Source organism: Mesoplodon densirostris, chromosome 8 (assembly GCF_025265405.1).
Source record: "Mesoplodon densirostris isolate mMesDen1 chromosome 8, mMesDen1 primary haplotype, whole genome shotgun sequence".
NCBI lineage: Eukaryota > Metazoa > Chordata > Mammalia > Artiodactyla > Ziphiidae > Mesoplodon > Mesoplodon densirostris.
The window spans coordinates 81585665-81611736 of record NC_082668.1 but is presented as its reverse complement, the minus strand read 5'-3'; the positions used below and the strand labels follow the sequence as shown (position 1 = coordinate 81611736).

General features: G+C 36.3%; 1 protein-coding gene across 6 annotated transcripts in view; it reads left to right on the top strand.

The window, feature by feature from the left end:
* KCNH7 (potassium voltage-gated channel subfamily H member 7) overlaps nucleotides 1–26072 on the top strand; it is a 453243-nt gene that overhangs the window by 417863 nt on the left and 9308 nt on the right. For 3 of the 6 annotated variants that reach the window (XM_060106825.1, XM_060106828.1, XM_060106824.1), the window contains 5 exons: nucleotides 4118–4370; nucleotides 7356–7561; nucleotides 9348–9447; nucleotides 19485–19748; nucleotides 24814–24982. In XM_060106825.1, coding sequence (XP_059962808.1) covers nucleotides 4118–4370; nucleotides 7356–7561; nucleotides 9348–9447; nucleotides 19485–19748; nucleotides 24814–24982 — 992 coding nt within the window. Of the gene's footprint in view, nucleotides 1–4117; nucleotides 4371–7355; nucleotides 7562–9347; nucleotides 9448–19484; nucleotides 19749–20732; nucleotides 20765–24813; nucleotides 24983–26072 lie in introns of those variants that run through there. The other 3 variants (XM_060106826.1, XM_060106829.1, XM_060106827.1) reach the window with 3 other exon arrangements.

The window sequence follows — 26072 nt, the reverse complement described above, 5'->3', positions numbered from 1 at the left end:
CTTAAATTAACTGTTCCCTTGAGGGTTCCTTTGAACAACAATTAGTATTGTAAATGTGCGTTATAAATGTCCAGATTTGGCCTGAAAATGTGGGAAATCATGATTAACCCTATAATTTTTTTTAATCTGAGCATTTAGAGGCTTGAGGACCAGGGATATTTTCAGAACATGTCTTATTCATTGTTATGCTCTCATGCCTAACACACTGCTTAGTATATAGTAGATACTTAATAAATATTTGCTAAAAGAATGAGGACTGCTTTTCCAAGCTGCAGGCCATGAAACTGATTCTGGGTGATGCTCCTTAGTCTTTGAAAACAGGCTAACTCCATAAAACAATGGCTCCAGATGCACAGTGAAAGGTGTTAAGTACCCTCACAGCAGCTCCAGAGCTTGACAAACAAGAAGGTTGTATAGAGGGTAGCAACATGACTATAATAATCATTAAACCAGCTTGTGTCCTGGTTTGTACTTGTGTACTTGGCGTAGATAGTCTTTTAGACAGATCTGCTAGGCCTGGTAAAATGCCACTATCTGAGTGCTGAATGAGGAAGTTCCAAGTTAGGTAATTTAGCAGAGGAACCAAACCTGACAAAAAAAAAAAAGGATTATCCATTGGAAGCAAGAAAGGTGAAATGGCTGGGCCCAATGGAAAGGGGTGCCTTGGATAAATATCCATTTAAACTTATCCTTTCTTCCCACTCTTTTCAATGTTCTTCTACCTCTGTTCCAATACAGCTCCCTCTCTTATAATTCCTACTTTAAAATCCCTTTACTTAGGCATAAGCCAAATTCCGATGCTGCTAACTTATTTTAGACATCCAAACCTCTGGGCTAGGAAGAGATTCAATTATTAAATCTTAACTTCTATTGAGTTTTACCTGAGTGATCTATGTAACTGACTTAAAAAAATTAAGAATGTCAGTTAAGGGCTAACACAGGAGAATTACTTAACCTAGACAAGTCCTTCATGCTAAGATCTGTGTATCTTCCCCCCATGCAAACAAAGTCCTCTCCATGGAACTCTATGGTACCTCCTACTAGAGGTCATTCTCTCCAGTGATTGCCACTCCTAATAGGTTGAGGTTAGGGGCTGACAACATATAGTAAAGACACTTAAGAAGAGAATGATGTTGAAAAACTTTCTCAAGTGCTCCTAAGGTTTTGTGGGTGACTCTAAGAATATTGGAATTCCAAGAACATATTTGTACATTGATTTAGTAACTGACCACTCTCAAAAAGGATTTAAGACAATTCACAGTGAAAACCTAAGTGAAAGTAAGCCAAAATATTTAACATAAGTCAGAAACAGGAAACAAAAGTTAGAGAGATGAAAGGAAAAAGAATTCTTAAACTCTCTTGAGGCAATGGAACACAAAATTTAGTGGTGAATTTCCTACTCACCAAAGAGACCAACGAGAAGAACACATGGGACATGTATCTCTCAATTTCTAGCAAAGAGGATGTAACAGTTCTTTAGGAAAAATAAGTATGTGTGAGGAAAAAAAAAGCAGAAAAAGCTAGAGGTAAACTTTCCACTGAACATCTACAATGCACAGGATGATTTACATTCATTATGACATTTAATTGTGGGCACAACCCTGTGAGGTAGACATTATTTTTACAATAAAGGAAACTGAATCTCAAGAAAATTTAATTGACTTGACAAAAGTCACAGCTAGTAAGGGATGGAACTAGGACTTCAGCTCATGCCTATCTGATTCCATAGCTCATATCGCACCCAGAGAAGTGAATAACCCTTACCTCTATCTCATCATCTCATCTGCATCTTCCAATTCAAAGCATGCATACACACACCCACACACACACACATGCACACGTGCACGATTTTTCCTTCTATAACCAGGCTATATTCAGAAAGTATAATTGAGAAACTTCAGGAAAATGACAGAAATAGCAGCTGTAAGCTCAGTATTCTCATTCCAACTACTATAACGGTAGCAATATCTCCATTTATGTGAAACATAAAATGTCTTTATAGATAAACCCTAAGAGAAAAATAGGCATATCTGTTACTTGGGCTAATGTTCTTTATGTTTTTATCTGTATGGGGACATCTGAGAGTTACACTGAGACCACAATAGTGGGCTTCAGGCAGGAAAAGTAAATCGTATGCAAAGAAGCCAGTGAACTGGGGTTTGTTCCTACCATAGCACCTCCAAATAAAGTGGCCCTATTTCAGAAGACAGTGTCCAAGCCTAGCTTAACTCTAGTCTAGCATCACGTGCCAAAGAATTGAATGTGATTACTTTAGACAGGTAGAAAGATCAGCAAACTAGAGGGTTGCTTCCATGAGAGGAGCTGGGTTGTTTGTGATCCCAGCAAAGCGTGGGAAAAGAGTCTCCAACTCCAAAGGCAGAAATGGGCAAAGACAAGTTATCCTTCTGGAGAGGTCTCCAGTCTAAGCAGGCAATTGGACTGGTGTCCAGTCATGGAGGTGAAGCCTGAAGGTTATGGTTAAGGGGAGAGGTTTCAGATGAGTGCCTAGGAACTCAGAGGAGAGCTCCTTTTTTGGGAGTCTAAGCCAGGTAATACAGGAATTTTAAGATAAAAGTCTGAGTTTCTACAGCTGTTTGGAGCTGGATGAGCAGGGTCCTACAATCAGCACACTATTTATTGGTAACTTATGACAAATTCCAATATTGCAAAGGCTCTTATTCTCTGGCAAAGAAACACAGATGGATGAAGTGACTTGCACAAGCATCAGCCTGTGGCAAATTCATGACAAGAACTCATATTCTGTGGCTTTTCTTCTAAAGCACCCTTGACCCATTTCTGTGGGTGACTCTACAATGAAGGAAATAAGACTGGAAACAGCGGCTGTTGTGTTTCAGGTCTCTCATTGATCCTTTTGTATCTCATCACAATCAGTCTGACCAATTGCATCACACAGTGGTCCTGCAGATGCAGGATCCCTGTAGTTACTTTAATATTTAACATAGTAAAAAGTTAACTCAAATATGATCTAATTTGAAGTTTCTCTATGGGCCACATGCATTTGAATTATCTGCACAAATAATTTATTATTACTTTTAGCTATAGTGGACAGCAATAAGAAGGTTGACCCAAAAAGGTAGGAAATTCTAAAATTACATTTTTAGGCACTATATAATGCCTTCTCCCTCTACTCCAAAGCATATTTAAATGGATCCATTTTTACTGACAGAGGAAAGTCAATCTGAGAATTAAAATTTCTATATGCCACCCAAAATAGCTAAGACACATACAGAATAGTTGAGTATCCTTAACCCATTGTATACTGGACATTTTTTTTAATAACATAAAAATTTATTCAATTTAAATTGAGTAGCACTCATCACAAGTTATTGTTTAATCTTTTGTTACAAGTTTTAATTTAGTCACTGAATAGGTTGTCAAAACAGTAGAGCTGTTAGGAGGTTTATGTATGCATCATAACTTCTGGCACAATTTCCATTTCTGAAAACTGAACTACAGTTTTAAAGTAGTTTGCTTTTCTCCTTCCCTTTCTCTATTTTCAGTGCTTATCAAAATATTTAGTACTAATAATGTGCATATGAAACATAAATATTCCAAGTATAGTCAGCTAAGGGCTAACAATATGGTATATGACACTTTCTGGTATATGACACAAATACCATGGCTATTTCAGGATCATTATTTTTACTAATTATAACGAAGATGTGTACCAGAGATAGTAGTCCAAATTGACTTGAGATTCCTTCTAAAGGCTGTCTTTCTAGTTGTACCACCCTTCATTAGTTATGTCTTATTAATTGTCACATTGCATTATATCTGTTCACAGTATGGTGCTACATAACATAATGCAGGAAATGAGAAGCAGTGTGAAACGTTGTAGGCATTACATTTTAATGAGACAGCATTTGTGTTACGTCTGAATGCCTGCAGTTAATTCAGAGAACAAGTATTTGAGTTAAAATTCTGACATGTTCAGCAAAGCAAGTATTCATTAAGGTAGGCGAGGTAGAAGCATTGAAAGAACTCCTGTGTGACATTTACTACACCTGCGGTTCTGTGAACATGAAATATACTTTATTTCAGGTGGAGGTAACCCTGTGCGCCGGTAGTATGAAACTCTATCTTTTTTTTTCTTCAGGTCCTAAAGGGTTTCCCAGAATGTTTACAGGCTGACATTTGTCTACATCTCAACCAGACTTTGCTGCAAAACTGCAAAGCCTTTCGAGGGGCAAGTAAAGGTTGCCTTAGAGCTTTGGCAATGAAGTTCAAGACCACCCATGCACCTCCGGGAGATACGCTGGTTCACTGTGGGGACGTCCTCACTGCACTTTATTTCTTATCCAGAGGCTCCATTGAAATCCTCAAAGATGACATTGTGGTAGCTATTCTGGGTGAGTGTTTGAGAATTGGATAGTCACAAATTCAATTATTAGCTAGTGCAATGCATAGTTTAAAATGATAGAAAAGAGGGCTTTCCTATTTATTTATGAGTACTAAGACTGATGAGTAATTTTAAAACTTTATTTAAAATTCAATTCAAATCAAATTAACCCTGCAGAAAATATGTTTTCTTGACTGTCTCACTTTTTCTCTGGTGTGTAAATGCTTCCATCTTGGCAGCTACTTAAGCCTTTGAGGCCAGATATATGAAAATAGTCAGCATTTTCCTTTTCATGTTAGAGGATCTTGGATTCATGCTGAGATCTTATCACCTTAAATAAAATATATACGTAGTAGGCATACTTGCTAGCATGTGCCAATGCCCTGTCATGAAGTGGGTTTATATGTTGATGAATTTCATCTACTTGCTGTGCACATTACCTGCTGTGTCCCATCAAACAGAATTATATGAGCCCTTACCTGGGAAATATAGGGCTATAAACTTAACACCTAGGGATAAAAGTGGTGAGGAAATGAAAATTAATAATAAGTTAAACTGGTTTGGGTGCAAAAGAAAGTCCATCTGTCCAATCTGCCTCTTCAAAAAATAAATTTAGTCATTGTGAACTTGTAAGATTTCTTTAGAATATTAGAACAATGGGGAAGAACAAGGGAGCAGAGAGAAACGAGATCAGTTGTTGTCCTCTCCCATCCCCTAGCCAGTATGTTTAAGCCTCCATCTCTCCATGAGAATACCCATCCCCAATGATTGTGAACACGTGCACTTCTTTTTTCCTGCAGATTAAATCTGGTTCTATTTAAATAAGAAGCACATAAGTCAGTGAGTTCCTTTCACTTGACTCTGGATGTTAACATCCAAAAGGACAAGGATATTCTCTATTTTCTTCACTGCTACGCAGAACCAAAATGGGCATAGCACAGGATCCAATACATGAATGAAGATGTTTGAGAGATTCCTATTTATTTTGATAATTTTATTATGAGGGCCTTTGGAAAATTTTTTCAAAATTGACCAGATGCACAATTTGGTTTACGATCCAATAAGCAGGCTAAAAACATATTCTAAATCACTTAGCAGCTACACAATAAAGTGGGATTTTCACCAGATTTGGCTTTGACAGTTTGCTCTAGTATGTTGCCCGGGAAGGAGCACACATCATTGCATTCCTGATCTTCAAATCAGCCATCCCTAACTTCTACAGCAAGGTAACAAGCTTCTTGCTTTATAAAATAATAATTTTAGAGTGTAGTTAAGCTGTACATGGTGACTGGCTTACTCTTTGCTCATTTACAGTCACGTAGCTAATTAAAATACGAAGCTCATGCTGAATTTAGTTCAGAGCTTTTCTCTGATAATATCTATAATGAAGTATCAAAACTATAAAGAATTTCAAGAGATTCTCCCTTTCTGTCTCCATTTCCATGTAAATCTGCACTTAAAATCCTCAGAAATAGTGATTATTTATTCTATTTTTGAAAAGCTAAGTATTTATTTAAACTACAGTTAATGTATTCTCTCCAATGTTAATTTTTCATATAAAGATATGGCATCTGATTTCTCCCCATTATATTCACATTTAGAATAAGAACATTACAGCATTTTTCTTTTACATGAACTTTATTGTTTAAAAGTCTTGATAGTTTCCATAGTCAGGTATATATGAACTTGTCTACCAAAAGCTAAAGTAACAGATCCAGGGAGTTTTTTCTAAATCTGAAAAGAAGCTTCAGGATATATGGAAGAAGGTACATTTTATGCTGCCATTGACTACCTTTAAAAGTTATGTAACCAATAATCCATCAGTAGTTATTATGCATGTATTCCATAGGTACGATTTTTAAGTGTCTTGACATTCAGCGACAGAAAAATCTAAGTGGCCATGACTTTCAGGGAAAATATTGGGAGAAGATGAAATATATCAAGGGTGCAAAGATTATGACTGGAGTCAGAATGCATGGGATTTAGTCATGGCCACTCTCTCCCTCCCTTTACTTCACTCAACTAAGAAGGTGACCTTTACCTAATCCGTTTACACTCTTTAATCTTCTTTCCATATTCATAAAATTTGGATAATAATTAGTAATTTTTTCATAAGGTTATTTTGGGGATCAAGTGAGATAATACACCTAAGCATTTGACACAGTGCCTGACACCTACTTAGTCCTCAATAAGCATTTGTTTTTGCTGTCATTATCATCCTCATCATTGAAGGACACCCAGGAAAGAAGTGACATGTGGCTAGGCAGAGGGGATGGTGGGGGGGTGCCCATCAGAAGCCAGACAGTGAAATAACCCCAGGTTTGGGAAAAAAGCAGGAAGGACACACTTTTAGAAGAAAGGCCATAGGCCATATAGTAAAAAAGCATGACTGTATGTTTTTTTTGAGAAAATGTAACTAGATTTATTAAACAGTTGGGCAACTTTATTAAGGGCAAATCCAAAAGTGGTTACTAAAGGAAACAGGGTATGTTCAATTTGTACCCCTAGTCCTCTAAGTGTTAAAAGAGTTCCACCAAAACCCCATGTATGGCATCACCTCCCGAGACCATCCTGAGATAGAAAGTTTTAAGATTTGACTCTCCACAGCCTTTCGCATATTCCTAGATTGACAAAATTAAACCACACCTATTATTGGCAAGACTCTTTTCTAGCAATGTGTGGCATAGCAGACTAGAGCCGTGTTTTCTGCATTCCAGATGATTAGCCAAAGAATCAAAACAAGGAAGTAATGGGGATTATACCAGGCCCAGTGCTCTAAGAGACAAAATTCCAGTCAATGAACAAACATGACTGAGGCAGCCAGTACAAGGTACTGGACTTTTGCTGCCCAAGTGTCTGTTGGTTATAGGGTCTTACATATGAAATTTTTGGTTCAGGGATTGGCCAGTGGTCCCCTTCTACTTTCAGAAGGAAAACATTAAGTTCAGATTCCTTTTATTTCCTTTTTTTCCTTTTCTGCTTTTATCTTTTCTAGGAAAAAATGATATATTTGGAGAAATGGTTCATCTTTATGCCAAACCTGGAAAGTCTAACGCAGATGTAAGAGCTCTCACGTACTGTGACTTGCATAAGATCCAGAGAGAAGACTTGCTAGAGGTTTTGGATATGTATCCTGAGTTTTCTGATCACTTTCTCACAAACCTAGAATTGACTTTCAACCTACGGCATGAAAGTGCAAAGGTATATGTTGCCTGCTTACTTTTGTACTCTGACATTTTATTTTATTCTTGGATTGCCCAAATACCTCTGAAAGATCAAGCGGAACAGTGTAGAAAAACTTAACCAATTGTGAATATTTGAAAGGAAAAGCTAACTTAATATTGGAATTTCTCAATTATAGAGAAGGAATTCAGTCTAATTTCTTTCAAGTATATTGAATAATTTTTGGTAGTCCAATTAAATTTGACCTTTTAGGAACTCTTGGGTGACATATTTGATTATAATAGCCTTGGTTTATATTGAGTGTGACAATTAGTTGTAATAAATGGGTGATTCTAGGCTATTGAAAATTGCCTAGAAGAGTTTATCTTATAAAGAGGTTAAAATATTCTCTCAGCTATTATTTACACCATAAACTGTTTACCGATATCTTTTCAATAATTATGAAGAAATTAAACTCTTAAAGTTTAGGTCCATATTTAACACAATTTCTAAATTGCAGAAGTATAAATTAATCAGGCTTATACCTGAGTCAAAATTAATGCTACAGAATGAAGAACATATACTCTACTAGAAATAATATTTTAAATAATTCTACATATGATTTCACCTAGGATTAATTTTGAGAGTGTAGCCCTTATATCTCTCACTCTCTTCCACTATGAAAATGTGTCCTTATGACCTATGAGTATTCTAAGAATATAGATTTTATCTTGCAGCCCACAATTTATTACTAGATTATTCCTCCATCCCCTTCCCCCCAAACCTCATAACCCCAACTCCAATTCTAAATACCTTTTTGTCAGAAACCAAATGTTTTGACACTTGCCAGTGTATTTTAATGCTAACAAATAAAAGATCCTCAAGTCAAGAGTTAGGTAAAACATGGTATATTTCATTCTCCCTGGAGTTACAGTCATTCCCAGGGTGCTGTGAGAGACAAAGATTTTAAGGTCACAAGAGTACCATTCAATAACCTGAAGCACCATCTCAGATAGTTACTTCTTTTCAAAAAGCTGAAAAGTTGAAAAATAATTAGGTGGTAAGAGGTTCAAGTTCCCAAGAGTATATTCTTTTTATAATGATTTTAATTCAGAATTCTATCAAATTGCATTTTGAGGTCACCAACCTCATTCTTACTTTGCTTTGAAAAACAACAGGCATCTACCTCAGATAACTTATTTACATAAAAAGTTTAGGCAGCAAACAAATAAAACAGAAGCTTCCATGTCTTTCATTTATTTGGAAACTTCCAGTTTTGTTTACAAGAGAGGGAGGAAGGAGGAAAGGGGAACAAAATAATCAAGGGTTCAGAGCATAGTGTTCATCGAATTCAACCTTATATTTATTCTTGTGAAATTTAGCCTTGCCATCATTACCATGTAATTTAACCATCATAGCTAATTATAATTAGTTTACCCTTTTTTCTCTGTAGTAATACAGATTCTGCAATTTTTAAAATTATTATTTTTTTTATTTTAACTTTGCCAAGTTACATAAAATATATTCCACATGAAGGAATATGCGGTCTCTAAATGTTGACAACATCATCCCCAAACATTTCTGATAAATAACTTCTACAATTCTGATTTCCCCATTAGGTGGAGAAACTACTAGGATTATTCTAGCAGACTATTTTATAATTTAGAGAAAACTATTAAGCAAAGTATTGTAGCTATTTGCCTGCAATCTAATAATTAAGTCTCAAAGTGGTTGAAATAATATGAAATAGTAAAGAGTTTAATGATGATACGTTGTGTTCAGATTGAATAATCTTCCATTTTATCTTCACGTTCCATTAACAAAGGCTGATCTCTTATTACAATCCCAGTCCATGAATGATTCTGAAGGAGACAACTGTAAACTACGAAGAAGGAGATTGTCATTTGATAGTGAAGGAGAGAAAGGTAATTCATTCTTTTCTAAAATTTAAATGCAGAACATGTGGTTATCAGTTCTTCTTACTTAAATGCTCATTATACTTCTGATTTCAAGGATAAACTTTATTCAGATTTTAAGAAGGCAAATCCTTTGCTTTTTTCAGTAGCTAATGATATGGTTTCTGATTGATAGCTCTCAACAGTGTTTCTCAAGACCTGATCCTAGGCCCTCTTCTTTTCTTATTCTATGTCATACTCTTTCCCTGAGTAATCTCATTTATACCCATAGTTTAATTATATTTTCACATAGGAGATATACATATTTATATCTTAATCCCAGATCATCTGAGCTTCAGTCTCATATATCCAAATGCCTATTAAGCCATCTACTTGAAATCGCAAGGGCAGCTCAAACTCAGCATTTCTTAAATTGAAATCATGATGTCTTGTTGGAAATCTATCTCTCCATCAGTTGCCGTGTCTCTAAATGGCATCACTATTCTATAAACTGCACAAAATAGATCTATCTAGGAACCAACCATATCTCAACCTCTTCATCCACCCTGGTAACAAGTCTTGTTAGTGACACCTGCAACACATCCATTTACTCTTCAAACTAGGTCTCTATTGTTTAACTTTTCTCCATCTTCAGAGCCACAACTCTGGACCAAGCTACCATAATACTGAAACACATTTCAACTCACCTTCCCAACTTGCCCTCTGTCATCTATTCTCCACACTGGACCACTGGTGATTTTTTTTTTCTAAATGCAGGTATGTTTATGTCACCCACACATTTAAAGCCCTCTAAAGACTTCCCATTCCCTAAATTCTTCATAGGGTAGGTTTATGCCTACCTCTTCAGTCTTATCTCATACCATCTTTTCCTTCACTACCCTAACCTGGCCTTCCCCATCAGCTCCTCTCTTTTGCAGCATTTATTCCAGCTGTACTTCCATATGATTTGCATCATCATTTAATCAGTGATATCTGCCTGTAGATCATAAGCCCCATGGGAAATATTTAGTCACCTGAAGCTTCAGTGCTTGCCTCATAGCAGGTGTTCAACAAATATTTGTTGAAAGAATGACTGAGTTAATGAACTAGCATTTGAGCATTTTCCATGTGATTCTTTTCCTTCTCTTGCCTTCTTAATCCAAGTTCTTTTCTTGGCCCTCTTCCTTCTGGATTCTCTCCCAAAGGGAGAGTTTCTACTAGCTTTAACTTGCCCTATATTTCAAGTGAACTCAGCTACCTTCTCTTTCACGTACATCATTTTTGTGTTTTTGCTTATATGCTTTCCTTAATTGGAATTTACTTCCCTATCCTCAAACACACACACACACACACACACACAACTATACCACACCACTTTTTCATCTGTTAAATTACATTTTTTGTCAAGGTTAATCTTCAGTGATATTCAGTGTGAACTCTTTCTTGATGTCCTCAAAAATATAGGTTTTCTTTCTTTCCTGAATTCCTAAGCCACTTCCCTGTTATTATACAGATGGTCCTTGACTTACGTTGAAACAATTTGTGATTTTTTCACTTTACAATAGTACGGAAACAATACACATTTAGAAGAAACCATACTTCAAATTTTGATCTTTTCCCAGCTAGCGATATGCTGTGATGCTCCCTTGTGATACTGGGCAGCGCCACTCCCAGTCAGCCACACAGTCAAGAGGGAAACAGCCAATACACTTACAACCATGTTGTTTTTCACTTTCAGTGCAGTATTCAATAAATTACATGAGATATTCAACAGTTTATTGTAAAATAAGCTTTTGTTAGATGATTTTGCCCAACCATAGATGAATGTTAAGTGTTCTGAGCATGTTTAAGGTAGATTAGGTTAACCTATGACGTTCAGTATGTTAGATGTATTAAATGCATTTTCAACTTATGATATTTTCAACTTACAATGGGTTTATTGGGCTGTAACCCCATTGTAAATCAAGGAAGATCTTTATTTTCAAAATCTGCCCTGTACAGTGCTTATTGGTACATTTGTCCTTTTTCTCTATCAAACTGCAGATTCTTTTAGCAAAGCATGGTTGATAAGTATCTGTTGAATTGAGCTAACTGTTGAATCCTCTGGCTGATTGCAGAACAATAAACCATTCACAGATAGGTGATAATTTATTACTGCAATGTCCTTCATTATTCTCCTGGTGACTTCTTCTAAAATCAGAACCATAACAGTCAAGCTGTTCTTCTGTCAACTTAATCTAAAGCCCTTATCCTGAAGTTAATCTCATATTTTGATCTCACTAGAAATGAAGGACAGCTTGACAATATTATCTATATAATAATGTCCCCCATACAGTTAAATATTTATTAAATCTCCTTTCAATCTTGTTTAGTTTCTTCATTCTCAAGCTAAATAACTTAACGTTTTTATCTCCTGACAAGGCCCTGAGAGCATGTCACAATTTATATTGTGCTCATGCATGTAGACATTTCTATTGATTCTGAAAACTTTTCCTTTAATCACAGGCTTAGTCTATAAGACCCATTTTATATAAAGTGTTGATGGTAAGGGATTTGCCTGCCTGTAGCTCTTTGAAGTTTCCTGGTGTGTCAGTGAGTAAGCATTTTTTGGAAAACACAATTAACTCCAGTTATCCAGAGCCTGAGAGCCTATTCCAGTCTTCAGGACTCCATGGTGCAATAGGCTAGTTTAAAATTTGCTGAAAGCAATTTAATCCCAATCTCCCCAATCTAAAGATCTGAAATGGCTGCTCATTCTATATTTCTTGATATAGAATCAATATCTGGGAGGAAAATGCATATAAGTAAGTATAAAGAGAAGAGAACTTTCAGAAGATAATTCATATTAAATGATATGGGTACATAAACTAAAAGCTGCCTATGAAATGTATTGATTACTTTAGAGTTGGTTTACTGCTCATTTGAAACAATACCTTGAGGGCAGATATCCAAGAGTGCTGATGACTGTGAATTAATCAGCAGAGGCATCAAGAACCAGAGGGAAGAACACGTGGTTAGCCATTGGAGACAGACAGAGGTTGAGTCTTACAATTACCACTCTCGACCTACTCAACACAACACTGGAACACTTCAGGCTTCAGCTCTCACCTGCACAGCACCCCCCATCATGCCTACCACGTGGTGCTAAGGAGCTTACATTCAAAAAGAGATATTAAAAATGAAAAGATATATATAGAACCTCTGCAAGTTGACTTGAACTAAATAGAAGCTTAACGTATCGGATCACTTCTCTCCTAAAATGCATTTGTAGATGAAAGTGGTTTGTCCTCATAGGCTGCACATTTCTTTTAAGAATATAAACTCAGTTCCTGACAAGAAAGAGTTGTCAGTTCAGGTCCAAATTTGAGGACACCTTGTGTTTTTTTGAAGATATATTCAAGAAGCTCTCTTTCCTTCCTAAAATTCTGGCATGGAGGTACCCAGGACCTCCCCAAACTGACTATGGTCATTGTAAGAGGAGATGATATAGTTCCTGAGAGGAAAGTAAGATGTTATTTTTACAGAAAGTGAAGAATAAAAATGTATCTTCAATCACTTCCTTAGTGATCACAAGCATTGGCAAAATACTTGGACAGAACAGAAATAAATGTGGTATCACTGTTTGGAACATGTTGAAAAATAGTCTCTAACTGGTCTTCAGAGTTAGATTGTACTTACTTCAGAGTGTGTCAGTGTGGTTTATTGGGTTATGGGAATACTTTTTTTTAAATTTTGTGTTGTGGAACTAAGATCGCACAAGCTGTGCGGCACAGCCAAAATAAAATAAAATAAAATAAAATTTTATGTTGTTTATATTTTATAATATACGTAAATTTTAGTACAATAGCATATAAAATGGCACATGAGATACACACACACAAGCATATATATATTTTTTACCGATAGCACTTTTGTGACCAAATATTTGGAATGTTCTGCTCAACTTTTTCTATGAACGGAAAATGCAATATCAAAGTAGCTACTAATGGCTGATTTAGGGAGCCAGTGACCTTTTGAGAGAGAATAATTCAATGAGAACAGCAATTAACAGGCCTCCCCAAAAAACAAAAAAAAATTAAAATGTGCTAAAGATATGACTGTACCAACCAAAGGGATGGAAATTAAGGTGAAAAAATGTTCAGCATCTTCTTTACTTTGGATTTAGATAGTGCCACACATTTCGTAAAAAACAGGAGCCCATTTTAAGAGATATACACATCCTAAGAGCAATTTTCTCATTTCCCTACCCATGTAATTTTTATTGAAATGGGCACTTCTATATATATCAACTGGTAAAATCTAGTGTTCCAGAAAACGAGTGGAAAGAGGTCTTGAACTCATCATACCTGTGTTTCAAAGAATAGCAATAAACCTTATCTCCTTGTAATGTTGGTTTAGTGACTTCACATTGCCACCCAAAAGTCAGTAAAGTTTTGAAAGTGTTTCTCCAAAATAAATAACTTCTATGAAAATTATTGAAGTTAGGAGTAAATATATACACAGTTAAACTTATTTTTACAGAATATGGGTGGGTCAAATTCTAATTTTATAAAGTTTTTAAATATATTGCTATTATACTTTGGCATCTCTTTGGAATATCTTTTCCAATAATAAATAATGTTTAGCTTTTGTTATCCATTTCAGTAATATATAAATATATCTTTCTTTATTTTAATTTTTAAGATAAATTCTTTATTTATATAGAAAAATGACTCTAATCCACTTTCAACTTTCTTTGATGCTAGAGAAGAACTAAAGTACTTGAGATCAAATGAAGAAATTTATTTTGGACTCCAATTTTCCAATGAAATAAATGTTTTTTTAATGCATTCGGCTGGAAAATGCTCAACTCATCTCAAAATCATTACCAGTAGGAAATCTTAAATGCAAATGCTGAGAGAGTACATTAAATGCCTCTCTTTTACCAAAAGTTGGGTCCACCTATTGGGTCTGACAAATAAAAATGATAAATCACCTGAGAGAAAGACTCCATAAATGATGGAGAGAGCACAAGCATTTGTTCCCAGATTGTTTGAAATGTAAGAATTTTATATAATCATTCTTAAGATGGATGGGTCAACCACTCCATCAGGACATTTGTTCTGTGCTCTTCAATCCACCCTGAACACAGAGAGACACCTACAAGACAATTCACAACTGCTTTAGAATTGGATCCTGTGAGAAAAGGGGAGGAGGTGAACTGTCAGCCTACAGAAGCAAGGGGTTTTTTAAAAAGTTTTCAGTCATCTAAATCAGAAAAATTCGAGGCTTAATTAAATAGGCAGGGTTTTTTTTTCTTTGTAAAATGATGGTAACAGGAATGATTATGCAGTCTCATTTCTAGCAAAGGGGAAAATGTAAAAACTACTCAGATTACTATTTGGAATACTATTTCTACATAGCATTTAAGAAAACAACATTAAGAAATAATAATAATAAAATAGCAGGGCTTCCCTGGTGGCGCAGTGGTTGAGAGTCCGCCTGCCGATGCAGGGGACACGGGTTCGTGCCCCGGTCCGGGAAGATCCCACATGCCGCGGAGCGGCTGGGCCCGTGAGCCATGGCCGCTGAGCCTGCGCGTCCGGAGCCTGTGCTCCGCAACGGGAGAGGCCACAGCAGTGACAGGCCTGCGTACTGCAAAAAAATAAAAATAAAAATAAAATAAAATAGCATTAAGAATAACATTAAGGAAAATAGTACCTAATGCTAATTAATGTCTATTAAATAATCCAGTTTAACCAGAAATGGAACAAGCCATCAAAATCTAGAGGTACCTGGAGGCCAATTATAATGCATTTAGCCCAATATCATGTATTCCATTAGCCAACCTCCAACCTAAGCCTGAGCAGTTTCCATTTTTAATCCACAAATAGATTGTCATTTCAACTGTCATTTTAAATGATCAGATTTGAAGCTTTGATTTATCTAGTATGGAATAGGAAAATGTTGCAGTTGGGCTGCATCAGAGAAACTGTTCACATGGCCTGAGTTCCAAAATGCAGCTGGATGATGATCCAGTGGCAATGAACACAGAAGTAAATGTGGAGTAATTTCCCCTACGTATTAGAAAAAATTCAAGAATATCAAACGTTTTCTTCTTCTTTCATGATCCTGCTTTTACCTGAAATTCTTGCTAAAGGATTTCGATGCCATGTGTATGAAATAATTTGCTCCGTTTCACTAGAGAACTAAATAATAAGCCCTCATTCACCACATTTTGTGAACACATGTCCCGAGTTGAAATCAGCAAGTTATAATTAAATTTATCAATATATGTTGACTGATGAATTTGTGCCTAAGCATCCAAAATCAAGCCATAATTTAGTAAACTAAGACTAAGGCCCATGTGGTAGGTGGGACAGAACATTTTACTATGTATGAGGATTTACAAATCTACAGAGAACTCCCAAGGTCTTTCAAGCCAAAAAGGCGAAGTGATTGAATAATTTGTGATGTACGTTCATTACAAATATCCATGTTAGCATTATCTTTACTTATATCAGAGACATATGAATTAGATGTTAATTCAGTTTACATTTGATTCCGCTGGAAAAGATTCCATGAAAGTGTTTAAAAGAAAAGCATTTTGGGGAAGATGAGAAGCCTTTGATGATTCAAATCCCATTGGTGCCCAAACTGCACAAAAGTTTACTTAGGAGCAAGAAACTGATGCAATTCACAAAGCAGGTATGAGTATAATTTAGAGAAGTGAAGTGTTTAATTTTTTTTAACATTTACTAGCATAAAATTGGAAACTATTATTTTTTGAGGAATGAAATGATATGTTTATAAAGTGGGGAAATGTTGATCAAATTTTCAGGAGGGGAGAAGTTAAAATCAAAGGAAACAGCGAAACAGATGACAAGAATGAAGGAAGGCTGTGTCCGTTACACTGGAGAGAAAGGGCTTGTGTAAGAAGAGTTGATCTGGATATTAACAGGCAACTAGATTAGTGATTGAGTAGAGAAATATAAGTGATACTGAGTAATCAATGATGTCAACAATGCTTGAGACTGGACAGATCTGTGGTCTTCTCAGTAATGATGAAATCACTGAGCAAGTGGGGAATCTTAAAGAAAATAAATTAAGCAATCTGCTTGCATTACATTGAACTTTAATTGGCAAGGTGTAAACTAACTCTTTAATAATAATTTCACATGAAGTTGGTTTTTAAACTCTATCCATTTTTTTCTTTTTATGTCTTTACTGGAGTATAATTGCTTTATAATGGTGTGTTAGTTTATGCTTTATAACAAAGTGAATCAGTTATACATATACGTATGTTCCCATATCTCTTCCCTCTTGCATCTCCCTCCCTCCCACCCTCCTTATCCGACCCCTCTAGGTGGTCACAAAGCACCGAGCTGATCTCCCTGTGTTATGTGGCTGCTTCCCACTAGCTATCTACCTTACGTTTGGTAGTGTATATATGTCCATGCCTCTCTCTCGCTTCGTCCCAGCTTACCCTTCCCCCTCCCCATATCCTCAAGTCCATTCTCTAGTAGGTCTGTGTCTTTATTCCTGGCTTACTCCTAGGTTCTTCATGACATTTTTTTTTCTTAAATTCTATATATATGTGTTAGCATGCGGTATTTGTCTTTCTCTTTCTGACTTACTTCACTCTGTATGACAGACTCTGGGTCTATCCACCTCATTACAAATAGCTCAATTTCATTTCTTTTTATGGCTGAGTAATATTCCATTGTATATATGTGCCACATCTTCTTTACCCATTCATCTGATGATGGACACTTAGGTTGTTTCCATCTCCGGGCTATTGTAAATAGAGCTGCAATGAACATTTTGGTACATGACTCTTTTTGAATTATGGTTTTCTCAGGGTATATGCCCAGTATTGGGATTGCTGGGTCATATGGTAGTTCTATTTGTAGTTTTTTAAGGAACCTCCATACCGTTCTCCATAGTGGCTGTACCAATTCACATTCCCACCAGCAGTGCAAGAGTGTTCCCTTTTCTCCACACCCTCGCCAGCATTTATTGTTTCTAGATTTTTTGATGATGGCCATTCTGACTGGTGTGAGATGATATCTCATTGTAGTTTCGATTTGCATTTCTCTAATGATTAGTGATGTTGAGCATCCTTTCATGTGTTTGTTGGCACTCTGTATATCTTCTTTGGAGAAATGTCTATTTATGTCTTCTGCCCCTTTTTTGGATTGGGTTGTTTGTTTTTTTGTTATTGAGCTGCATGAGCTTCTTGTAAATTTTGGAGATTAATTCTTTGTCTGTTGCTTCATTTGCAAATATTTTCTCCCATTCTGAGGGTTGTCTTTTGGTCTTGTTTATGGTTTCCTTTGCTGTGCAAAAGCTTTGAAGTTTCATTAGGTCCCATTTGTTTATTTTTGTCTTTATTTCCATTTCTCTAGGAGGTGGGTCAAAAAGTATCTTGCTGTGATTTATGTCATAGAGTGTTCTGCCTATGTTTTACTCTAAGAGTTTGATAGTTTCTGGCCTTACATTTAGGTCTTTAATCCATTTTGAGTTTATTTTTGTGTATGGTGTTAGGGAGTGATCTAATCTCATACTTTTACATGTACCTGTCCAGTTTTCCCAGCACCACTTATTGAAGAGGCTTTCCTTTCTCCACTGTACATTCCTGCCTCCTTTATCAAAGATAAGGTGAACATATGTGTGCGAATTTATCTCTGGGCTTTCTATCCTGTTCCATTGTAAACTCTATCAATTTTTACCTTTGGCTGCTTTCTAGCTTCTCATATTTTAAATTATGATTTATTTAAATAAAAGAAAACGATCTCTGTTTAATTCCTGTGCCATATGGGATTTAAAAAACAGTTGGAAGTTTCTCTGGAGTGGCCTTAAATCAGTTCATTTGGCCTTCTATAAATAACAAAGTAAGCACAACCAGGCAGAGAATAGATGGAGACACCGTCTTAAACATTTCTTTAGAAAATGATATACCTTCTGGAGTATGTGGGTTAGTTATTAGCAGTAACCAGATGGAGAATTATACTGTCTCTCCAGGACACTAATGGAAACAAGTTCTGGGGTTTTTCTCTTGGAGTTTTTCCTGCTGAAATATGTCTAACACAACCTTCAGGGCTGAAATTATCCTGACATTTCAGTATAAAGCAGCCAATATGCACTACTGGCTTTAATGTAATTAGTTAAACCTACCTTAATTACTGTGTTTAAGCTTTATATTCTTTGCAATATCCTGCACTACCAAACTGCCTGGAATGTCAAGGCCATTACATGCATTGAACTAGGGTTGAAGTTCAGCCTGCCAGCCTTTACCACAAAGAGGCTTCCGGTTTTGACCTTCACAATGTGGAATGACCACCACAGATGAGAGGGCATGAAGGTTAAAAACAAACAAACAATAAGCTGCATAGCAGTGACATTTTAGAATTGGGACACATTTTTCTTCACTTTTTCATTTCCTTCAAGAAATAGTACACCATATTTTAAGAATACAAATGACGGGCCTCCCTGGTGGCTCAAGTGGTTGAGAGTCCGCCTGCCGATGCAGGGGATACGGGTTCGTGCCCCGGTCTGGGAGGATCCCATATGCCGCGGAGCGGCTGGGCCCGTGAGCCATGGCCGCTGAGCCTGTGCGTCCGGAGCCTGCGCGTCCGGAGCCTGTGCTCCGCAACGGGGGAGGCCACAACAGTGAGAGGCCCGCATACCGCAAAAAAAAAAAAAAAAAAAAAAAAAAAAGAATACAAATGACTGTTGAGCATGTATAAATAAGGTTTAAGTTATCCTAAAGTTTTTTTTCAGAGATATAAATTCTATTACTACCACAGATATTCTTTTAATTTTGGAATGAATAGTGTATCTCATTAAGATAATCTAATGTACTGTGAATTATGAAAAAAAAAAGTCTTCTTAAGTCTTACATTCTCAGTAGGAAAAAGAGAAAGAACAACTTTTTTGGCAGTTAAAAAAAATCTATTGCTAAAGTTATTCCAAAATAAAAATCACTATGACAAACTTAGTTTTGTCACTATGACAAAGGTAGTTTAAGTAGTGCTAGACAGTAGATTTTATAGATTCTCTTCTATAAAATAACTTTTCTTTGATAGATTTTGGCAAAGGAAGCACTACAAATGATCCTGAAGACTCTGTAGATACCATAAGACATTATCAGAGGTCCAAGAAACACTTTGAAGAGAAAAAAAGCAGATCTTCATCTTTCATCTCCTCCATTGACGATGAACAAAAGCCTCTCTTCTCAGGAATTGTAGATTCTCCTCCAGGAATAGGGAAAGTAACTGGACTTGATCTTGAAGAAACAGTACCCACCTCAGGAAGAATTCCCATAGATAAAAGAAGTCACTCTTGCAAAGGTAATCAAGTTTCTCCAGAATCTCGTTGTCTGTCCTCAGGACTAATCACAAAATTGTAGCTTTGCATAAATGAAGAAACATACCGCACATTAATCTAATCTGCAATTTTGTGATATATTTGCAAAGATCAAATCTTAGATCATCTACAAAGTGTTTGCAGGGTTCTGGAATAATGGTCATTATTCCCAATTATAGCATAGGAGAGTCTGTGTGGCCAGGCAGACTTAACATAATGCCACATAGAACTTTGTAGGAATGTCTATTGTAGTGACTCCATGGGCAGAGGGGATCTATGAGTATTTGAAGAGAGAAAACCCATTGATTCTTGTATGTATCTTCTGTATCCATTCCTCACCCCCAAACCTGGTTTTTTATAGCATGAAAGACCAATGCAATAAAAATGCAATAAATACCAAAAAGAATTTCAGTTTACTGGGAATTATGAGAAAATGGGGAGAAATGCTCCTAAATAAAGTATGCTTTTGATCCAACTCATTTGAACACATTTGTTTAAAAGGGATACCCAAATATATGGGTTTTGTTGTAGAAAATATGCATGAACTGGGTAATTGTTCTTAATCAGTATATCCAGATTAGATGCTAAAGGGTGGAAAACTCAGGAAAACTTGAGGACTGTCACATGAAAGAAAAATTAACTTCTCATCAAGAACTAGATATATGGATCTTGTTAAATCTTTCTAAGTGGGTGCAAGAACAGGTACTGGCAGGCTGCTCGGGTTCCAAGTTCAACTCTGTGACTTACTCCCTTTATGTCTTTCAGTAAGTGATTTGAAAGACCTCACTAAGACTCAATTTGCACATCTTTAGAATAGGAATAATATCTTCTAACCAACTAGTCTGTTGTGATTACGAAACAAGAGAACATGCATAACTTACTTTCTCTGAAATAAAATCCCCAACTCTGCTTAGTATTTTCTCACAGTTTTTCTTTTCTAACCCTTTAATCATTGAATATATTCCTAGATATATAAAAATGTAGAGATGAAGAAGGTGTAGCAAAAAAATCAAAAGAATATAACAGGGCCTCCCTGGTGGCGCAAGTGGTTGAGAGTCCGCCTGCCGATGCAGGGGATACGGGTTCGTGCCCCGGTCTGGGAGGATCCCATATGCTGCGGAGCGGCTGGGCCCGTGAGCCATGGCCGCTGAGCCTGCGTGTCCGGAGCCTGCGCGTCCGGAGCCTGTGCTCCGCAACGGGGGAGGCCACAACAGTGAGAGGCCCGCATACCGCAAAAAAAAAAAAAAAAAAAAAAAAAAAAGAATATAACAGAAATGAAGGAAAAATAGGATGTTCTTGACCTGGCAGGATACAAAATTATGACACAGAGTAAGTAAATATTACCTATCATTGTCACCATTATTCGAAGTGACTATATCTGACAACAAAAGTTTTATTGAATCTAGGATGTTTAGGCTTTACATTTTTCCTGAGTTACTTTCCCTATTTTATCAAATCAGCTTTTGCCGTGACCCCAAGATGAAGTAAGCTAAGAATATATGCAGATGTTCTCTGGACAATCTAAAATCTTGATGAAGTGGATGAAAATAGTACCTCATTTATCACAGTGGAAGAATGGAATATTAGATGTGATACCAAACGTCCCGTTTTAGTTATTTATGAAAACGGATTCTGGGAAGTACTAAAAATTGAAACAGGTTGTATCATGGGAGGCAGAAATTCTGAAGAACTTGCTGAACCATCCTACTATTTCCAAGAGTCAGCATAACATGGGCCTGACATTTTTCAAAATACTTTTTTTGTTGTTTTCCTCTTGCGTTTTAAAGTCTCAAGTGACAAGTCGTTAATGATATATTTTGGGGATTTGATTTGACTTTAAAATGACTCTCACTGACAGTGAATTCTCATGCCCTTCATCTTATATTTTGCTTTGCCACTTCTTCCAATTATTTTTAATTAGCTATTCTACATGCACAATAAAAGATAGTATTCTAACAGATCATTTTAATATCTACAAATTTTAATTTTCAAACATTTACAATGCATTCCCTATTCAAATAAATAATTACCTTTAAAATTCATAGTTAAATATTCATGTCAATTGAATAAGCATGATTGATGTTGTTATAGTCTATCAGTGTGACACATGGTTAACCTAGATAATCAATACGATCAACCGATGGAGAATTCTAAAACTTTATTCACTGCAAATTTCATTCCCTAGTGATTTTCTATGGTGAGATACTGTGCAATGTTAAAGAGTTTGAATAAGATGTAAGGTGTAGCAGTAACTGCTGTAGCTTGAGCTCCTAAATCCCCACAAATTTTAGTTTTATCATCAATGGAAATGCCACTTACATTTCTAGCATTTGTCATGCTGATTCCAACAGAGGAGCACCTTTAGACAAAACTGAAAAGAAAAAATCGAACTAAATGGACTCTGATCCTACTTAGATTGAGGTCAAAATTTGACTGTAGGAAAATTGTGTACCCAGAGCAAAGTGAAAGTTTACTTTCTGTTCATCCATTTCTAGAAATGTGTCTTGCAACTATAGCAACATTTTCCAAGGCAACCAAGTGCAGATTTTTTCTGAGCTATATTTAGAAAGTATCTACAAGGATGTTCATTTTGATTAAGACTACTAAGTCGGATTTCCCCTTTGAACTCCTTTTTTCTTTCATATTGCTGTTAAAATAAGCTAATCACACATTACTGATTTTAATAAAAGAGTAAATTATAATCAAGGAAGACTTTACTCAATAGTTTACAATTATTCTTTTTTGTTGAGAGAAGATTATCAGGTTTTTTTCTTGAGCACTGAAGAAAAAATAGAATCCTACATAATTTATTGCATGTGATTCACCACTGTTATTTAAAAATCAGTTTATTATATATGATTTGAGAATGAGAACTATTAGGCATAAGTGGAAATTCTCTAAGCTTTCTCAGCACAAAACTTCTGAGCATAACATGTAACTTCGCATCCTATCAGTTTTTACTGTTTTTGTTTTATTGTCTAGAAAGAGGTTAGACAGGGAGAAAAACACTGGCATCATCCAACCATTAATATGTGTGTTCTGAATATTTGTTTGGCATTAATTCTCCAAAATTGAAAACCTAGTGTACTAAGACATCTTATTATTGTTTTGCCTTTTAAATAGAGTCACATGTCTGTGAATAATAAATCACACTTTTCAGTTTTTATTTTATGTTTCACTTTTCAGTGAAAATCTGCTGATGTATTACTGCACTTAAAAGTTCAGCATTATCATTTTTTGATGTTCATTTTCATTTGTTGTGTTTGATTAAGTATCAAGGGAAATTATATATTGTCACTTTAAAAAGAACAAAACACCAGGCTTCCATAGTCTAAGGAAGGCTTAATCACAAAGAAACATTCTGGAATTCATAGCAAGCTCTCTGAGGTCTGTTAGCCATTTCAGTAGTACAGGGAAACCTGACCTTATTTTTTTCTAATCGTGTCTCTGGATATGCTAATCCCTTTGTTAGAGCTTCACCCATTTGAAGCCGAAATTGTAGGCACCTCAATAGATATTTCTGTGTATTCAGTAATGAAAGTATAGTGATAGAAAAACCATGAAGAAAAGATACAGAAATTGTGTCTGCTGCTGGAGGATACGAGGTGCTTTTGAGCTATCTGACTGTACTTTTGGAGAAACTAGGAAAGGGAATTCAAGAAGTCCTACAAATCCTGTTCCTTGTTTCTAGAATCATAGCTAATCCTCCCCAAATCAGTTACTTTCTATCCAATTTTTAAAATAGCCAAGGATATAAATTCCTTAACTTTACATAACTTTTGTCAGTGTTTAATCATAACTACTTGTCCAAAGGGGGAAAAAAGGCTTTCTATCAAAGCAAAATCACTTTTTGTTATTCAAGTCTATTTCCATGTAAAAATGAAGACCAGTTCTAGACAGGCTTTTCCTCCCACCAGCCCTCCCAGTGAGGAAAAGATGCTCCTTCTTTATCTCTGAAATAAACTCCCAACTCCACTGGTATTTTTTCCTGAGTTTTATTTCCCAGCCTTTTAATCATTCTAAGTACTTCTCTAGATACATGAAATGTAGAGGGGAAGAAAGCATAGCAAAAGCCATCAAAAGTTTATGACAGAAATGAGAGGGAAAGTAAGATATTATATCTGCCCTCAAATATTGACAACTTGCAAATACAGATTTTAGGACAAACAGTAAATTAAATGAGGCTCAGAAAATGAAGTTCTATAAGGAAAATGATTAAAACCTTGTTAGACTGAATTCTTCAAGGGCAGAGCCTATGTTTTCTTCATCTCTAACTCCCCCATGTTTAGCAGAGTGTCTGGAACTTAACAGACAAGAGGACCATCTGAAAAGTGGACTTGAACAGATAAACAATATGTTTTAAAGTATAGCAGCATAAAAATATTCTAAATAAAAGAGCCCCAAGAAAAAATATTGGAAATTAATGGACAGAATATGTTAAAGGACAGTGCAGAAGGAGCTACAAGGAAACATAAAAACATGAAATAATGTCATAGGACTAGAGACTTTAGGACTCTTCCCATCCTTAGTGGCTCATCCTTGGCTCTACTTTGAGTTGGGTTTCTGAAGATCATCACTTCCCCATGGCTGTCTCTTCTTGAGCCCACTCTGAATCATGAAGTATGCAAATTATTCTGGGTGAAAGAGCCCTAAAATCTTCAACCTGAGGTGCAGCAGTACATACAAATGGTGCTGTTTCTTCCCAAATGTAAAAGCACAAAGTCATTGCTCTCTAACCAGAGTTCGGGGTTAGCCATCCATGTTTTCCTCTTAGCACAAAATAGAAAGAAGACAAAATTGTACTCAAGACTCATAACTGGCTGTATGTTTTTATTCATATGGAAATGGGTGTGGGAAGTGGCAGACAGGATCGGGGTGGATGAGATTCAGCTACCAACTGGTTGTGGCCCCTGGACAGGTCCCTGGGTCACTCTGGTTCTCTGTCTTCCCGTTAAACTCCAAGACCCCTTCCTGCTTGTATTGCGGATGTCTCTGGAGCTACAAATGGGCACCCAAAGAAGTTGACATCCATCTTGCCCTTTCCCACAGATATCGCTGACACCAGAAGCTGGGAAAGAGAAACTGCCGGAACTCAGGCTGATGAGTCTAGTCCCTCAGCGCTTCCGCGAGCTGCCTGGGGGATCTCTGAAACGGAAAGTGACCTCGCCTATGGAGAAGTGGAGCAAAGATTAGATCTGCTCCAAGAACAGCTTAACAGGTATACGCAATAGCCAGGCAAAGGGAAAACATAGTCCAAGCCCTTAGCTGGGTCTAGCCTTACTCTTTGTAAACAGCAAATTCGTCCTACCATAGATGGCATATACACTTCTTTATACACTTACTTATTTAAAAGAAGACTATAAGTTGACAGAATTATTAATCTGTCTTGCAAGGAGCATTTATTTAGAATGCTTCACACTTTTGGCAGCATGAATCCTATTTTTTCTTTACTTGTCATAAAATTAGTATATATCATCAGCACTGGCTGCCTAAGAAACCTTTTTTATCCCCTCAAAATAATTCATATTTAGTTTGTTGACTAACACCTTTCCTCTTTCAATCCTCCTTTTGCACTTTTTGGTTGTTCATGGTAATATAGTTATGTGGTATGGTTTTTTTTAAGAATATTGACAAAATGATTTCAACATTTAGTTTTTCAGCCAACTTGTCAAAAATGTGATTGAGTTAAAGTCCAGATTCTCTCCATTTTCCCTGCATCTTTGATCTCTAACCTTTTAAGATAAAGAATAAATTTTGGTTTTAGGAAGAATGGAACCCTTTAACCCAAATCTACATGGATTCCTTAAAATTAAACTGATCAATGACATTCAGGGAAAAAAAAATAGATGTATAAGTATGATACTGCTTTAGTTGTGTTACATGTGGAAAGTGACCTCGAGTCAAGGTAGTTTCCAGGACATCACTGGGCAAGGTATTCCAGTAGCCACAGACAGAAAACTGCATGGATTAAACTAAAATGTTCAAATCACAGGATTTACTAAATCAATTTAAAACACACAGTGAGTGATGAGGAATGCCAGATGGGGTAATTAACACATTTCTAATAAGTGCAATCCTGGTAAAAGAACCATACAACCTGTATCCTGATTTATGCAATTATATATATATATATATACCTCATCAGCCTTCCAGGCTGAAGGTGTGGTTATGAGGACCAGAGTTTAGGTTTGCACAAAAGGGGATAAAGAAAATCCACAGATAAAGAAAATCCCCAGTGCCGATGGCACACTTGCTCTATCACAGACATGTAAGGCCGAGTACACCTGGCCACAGTTGTGGCATTTCAG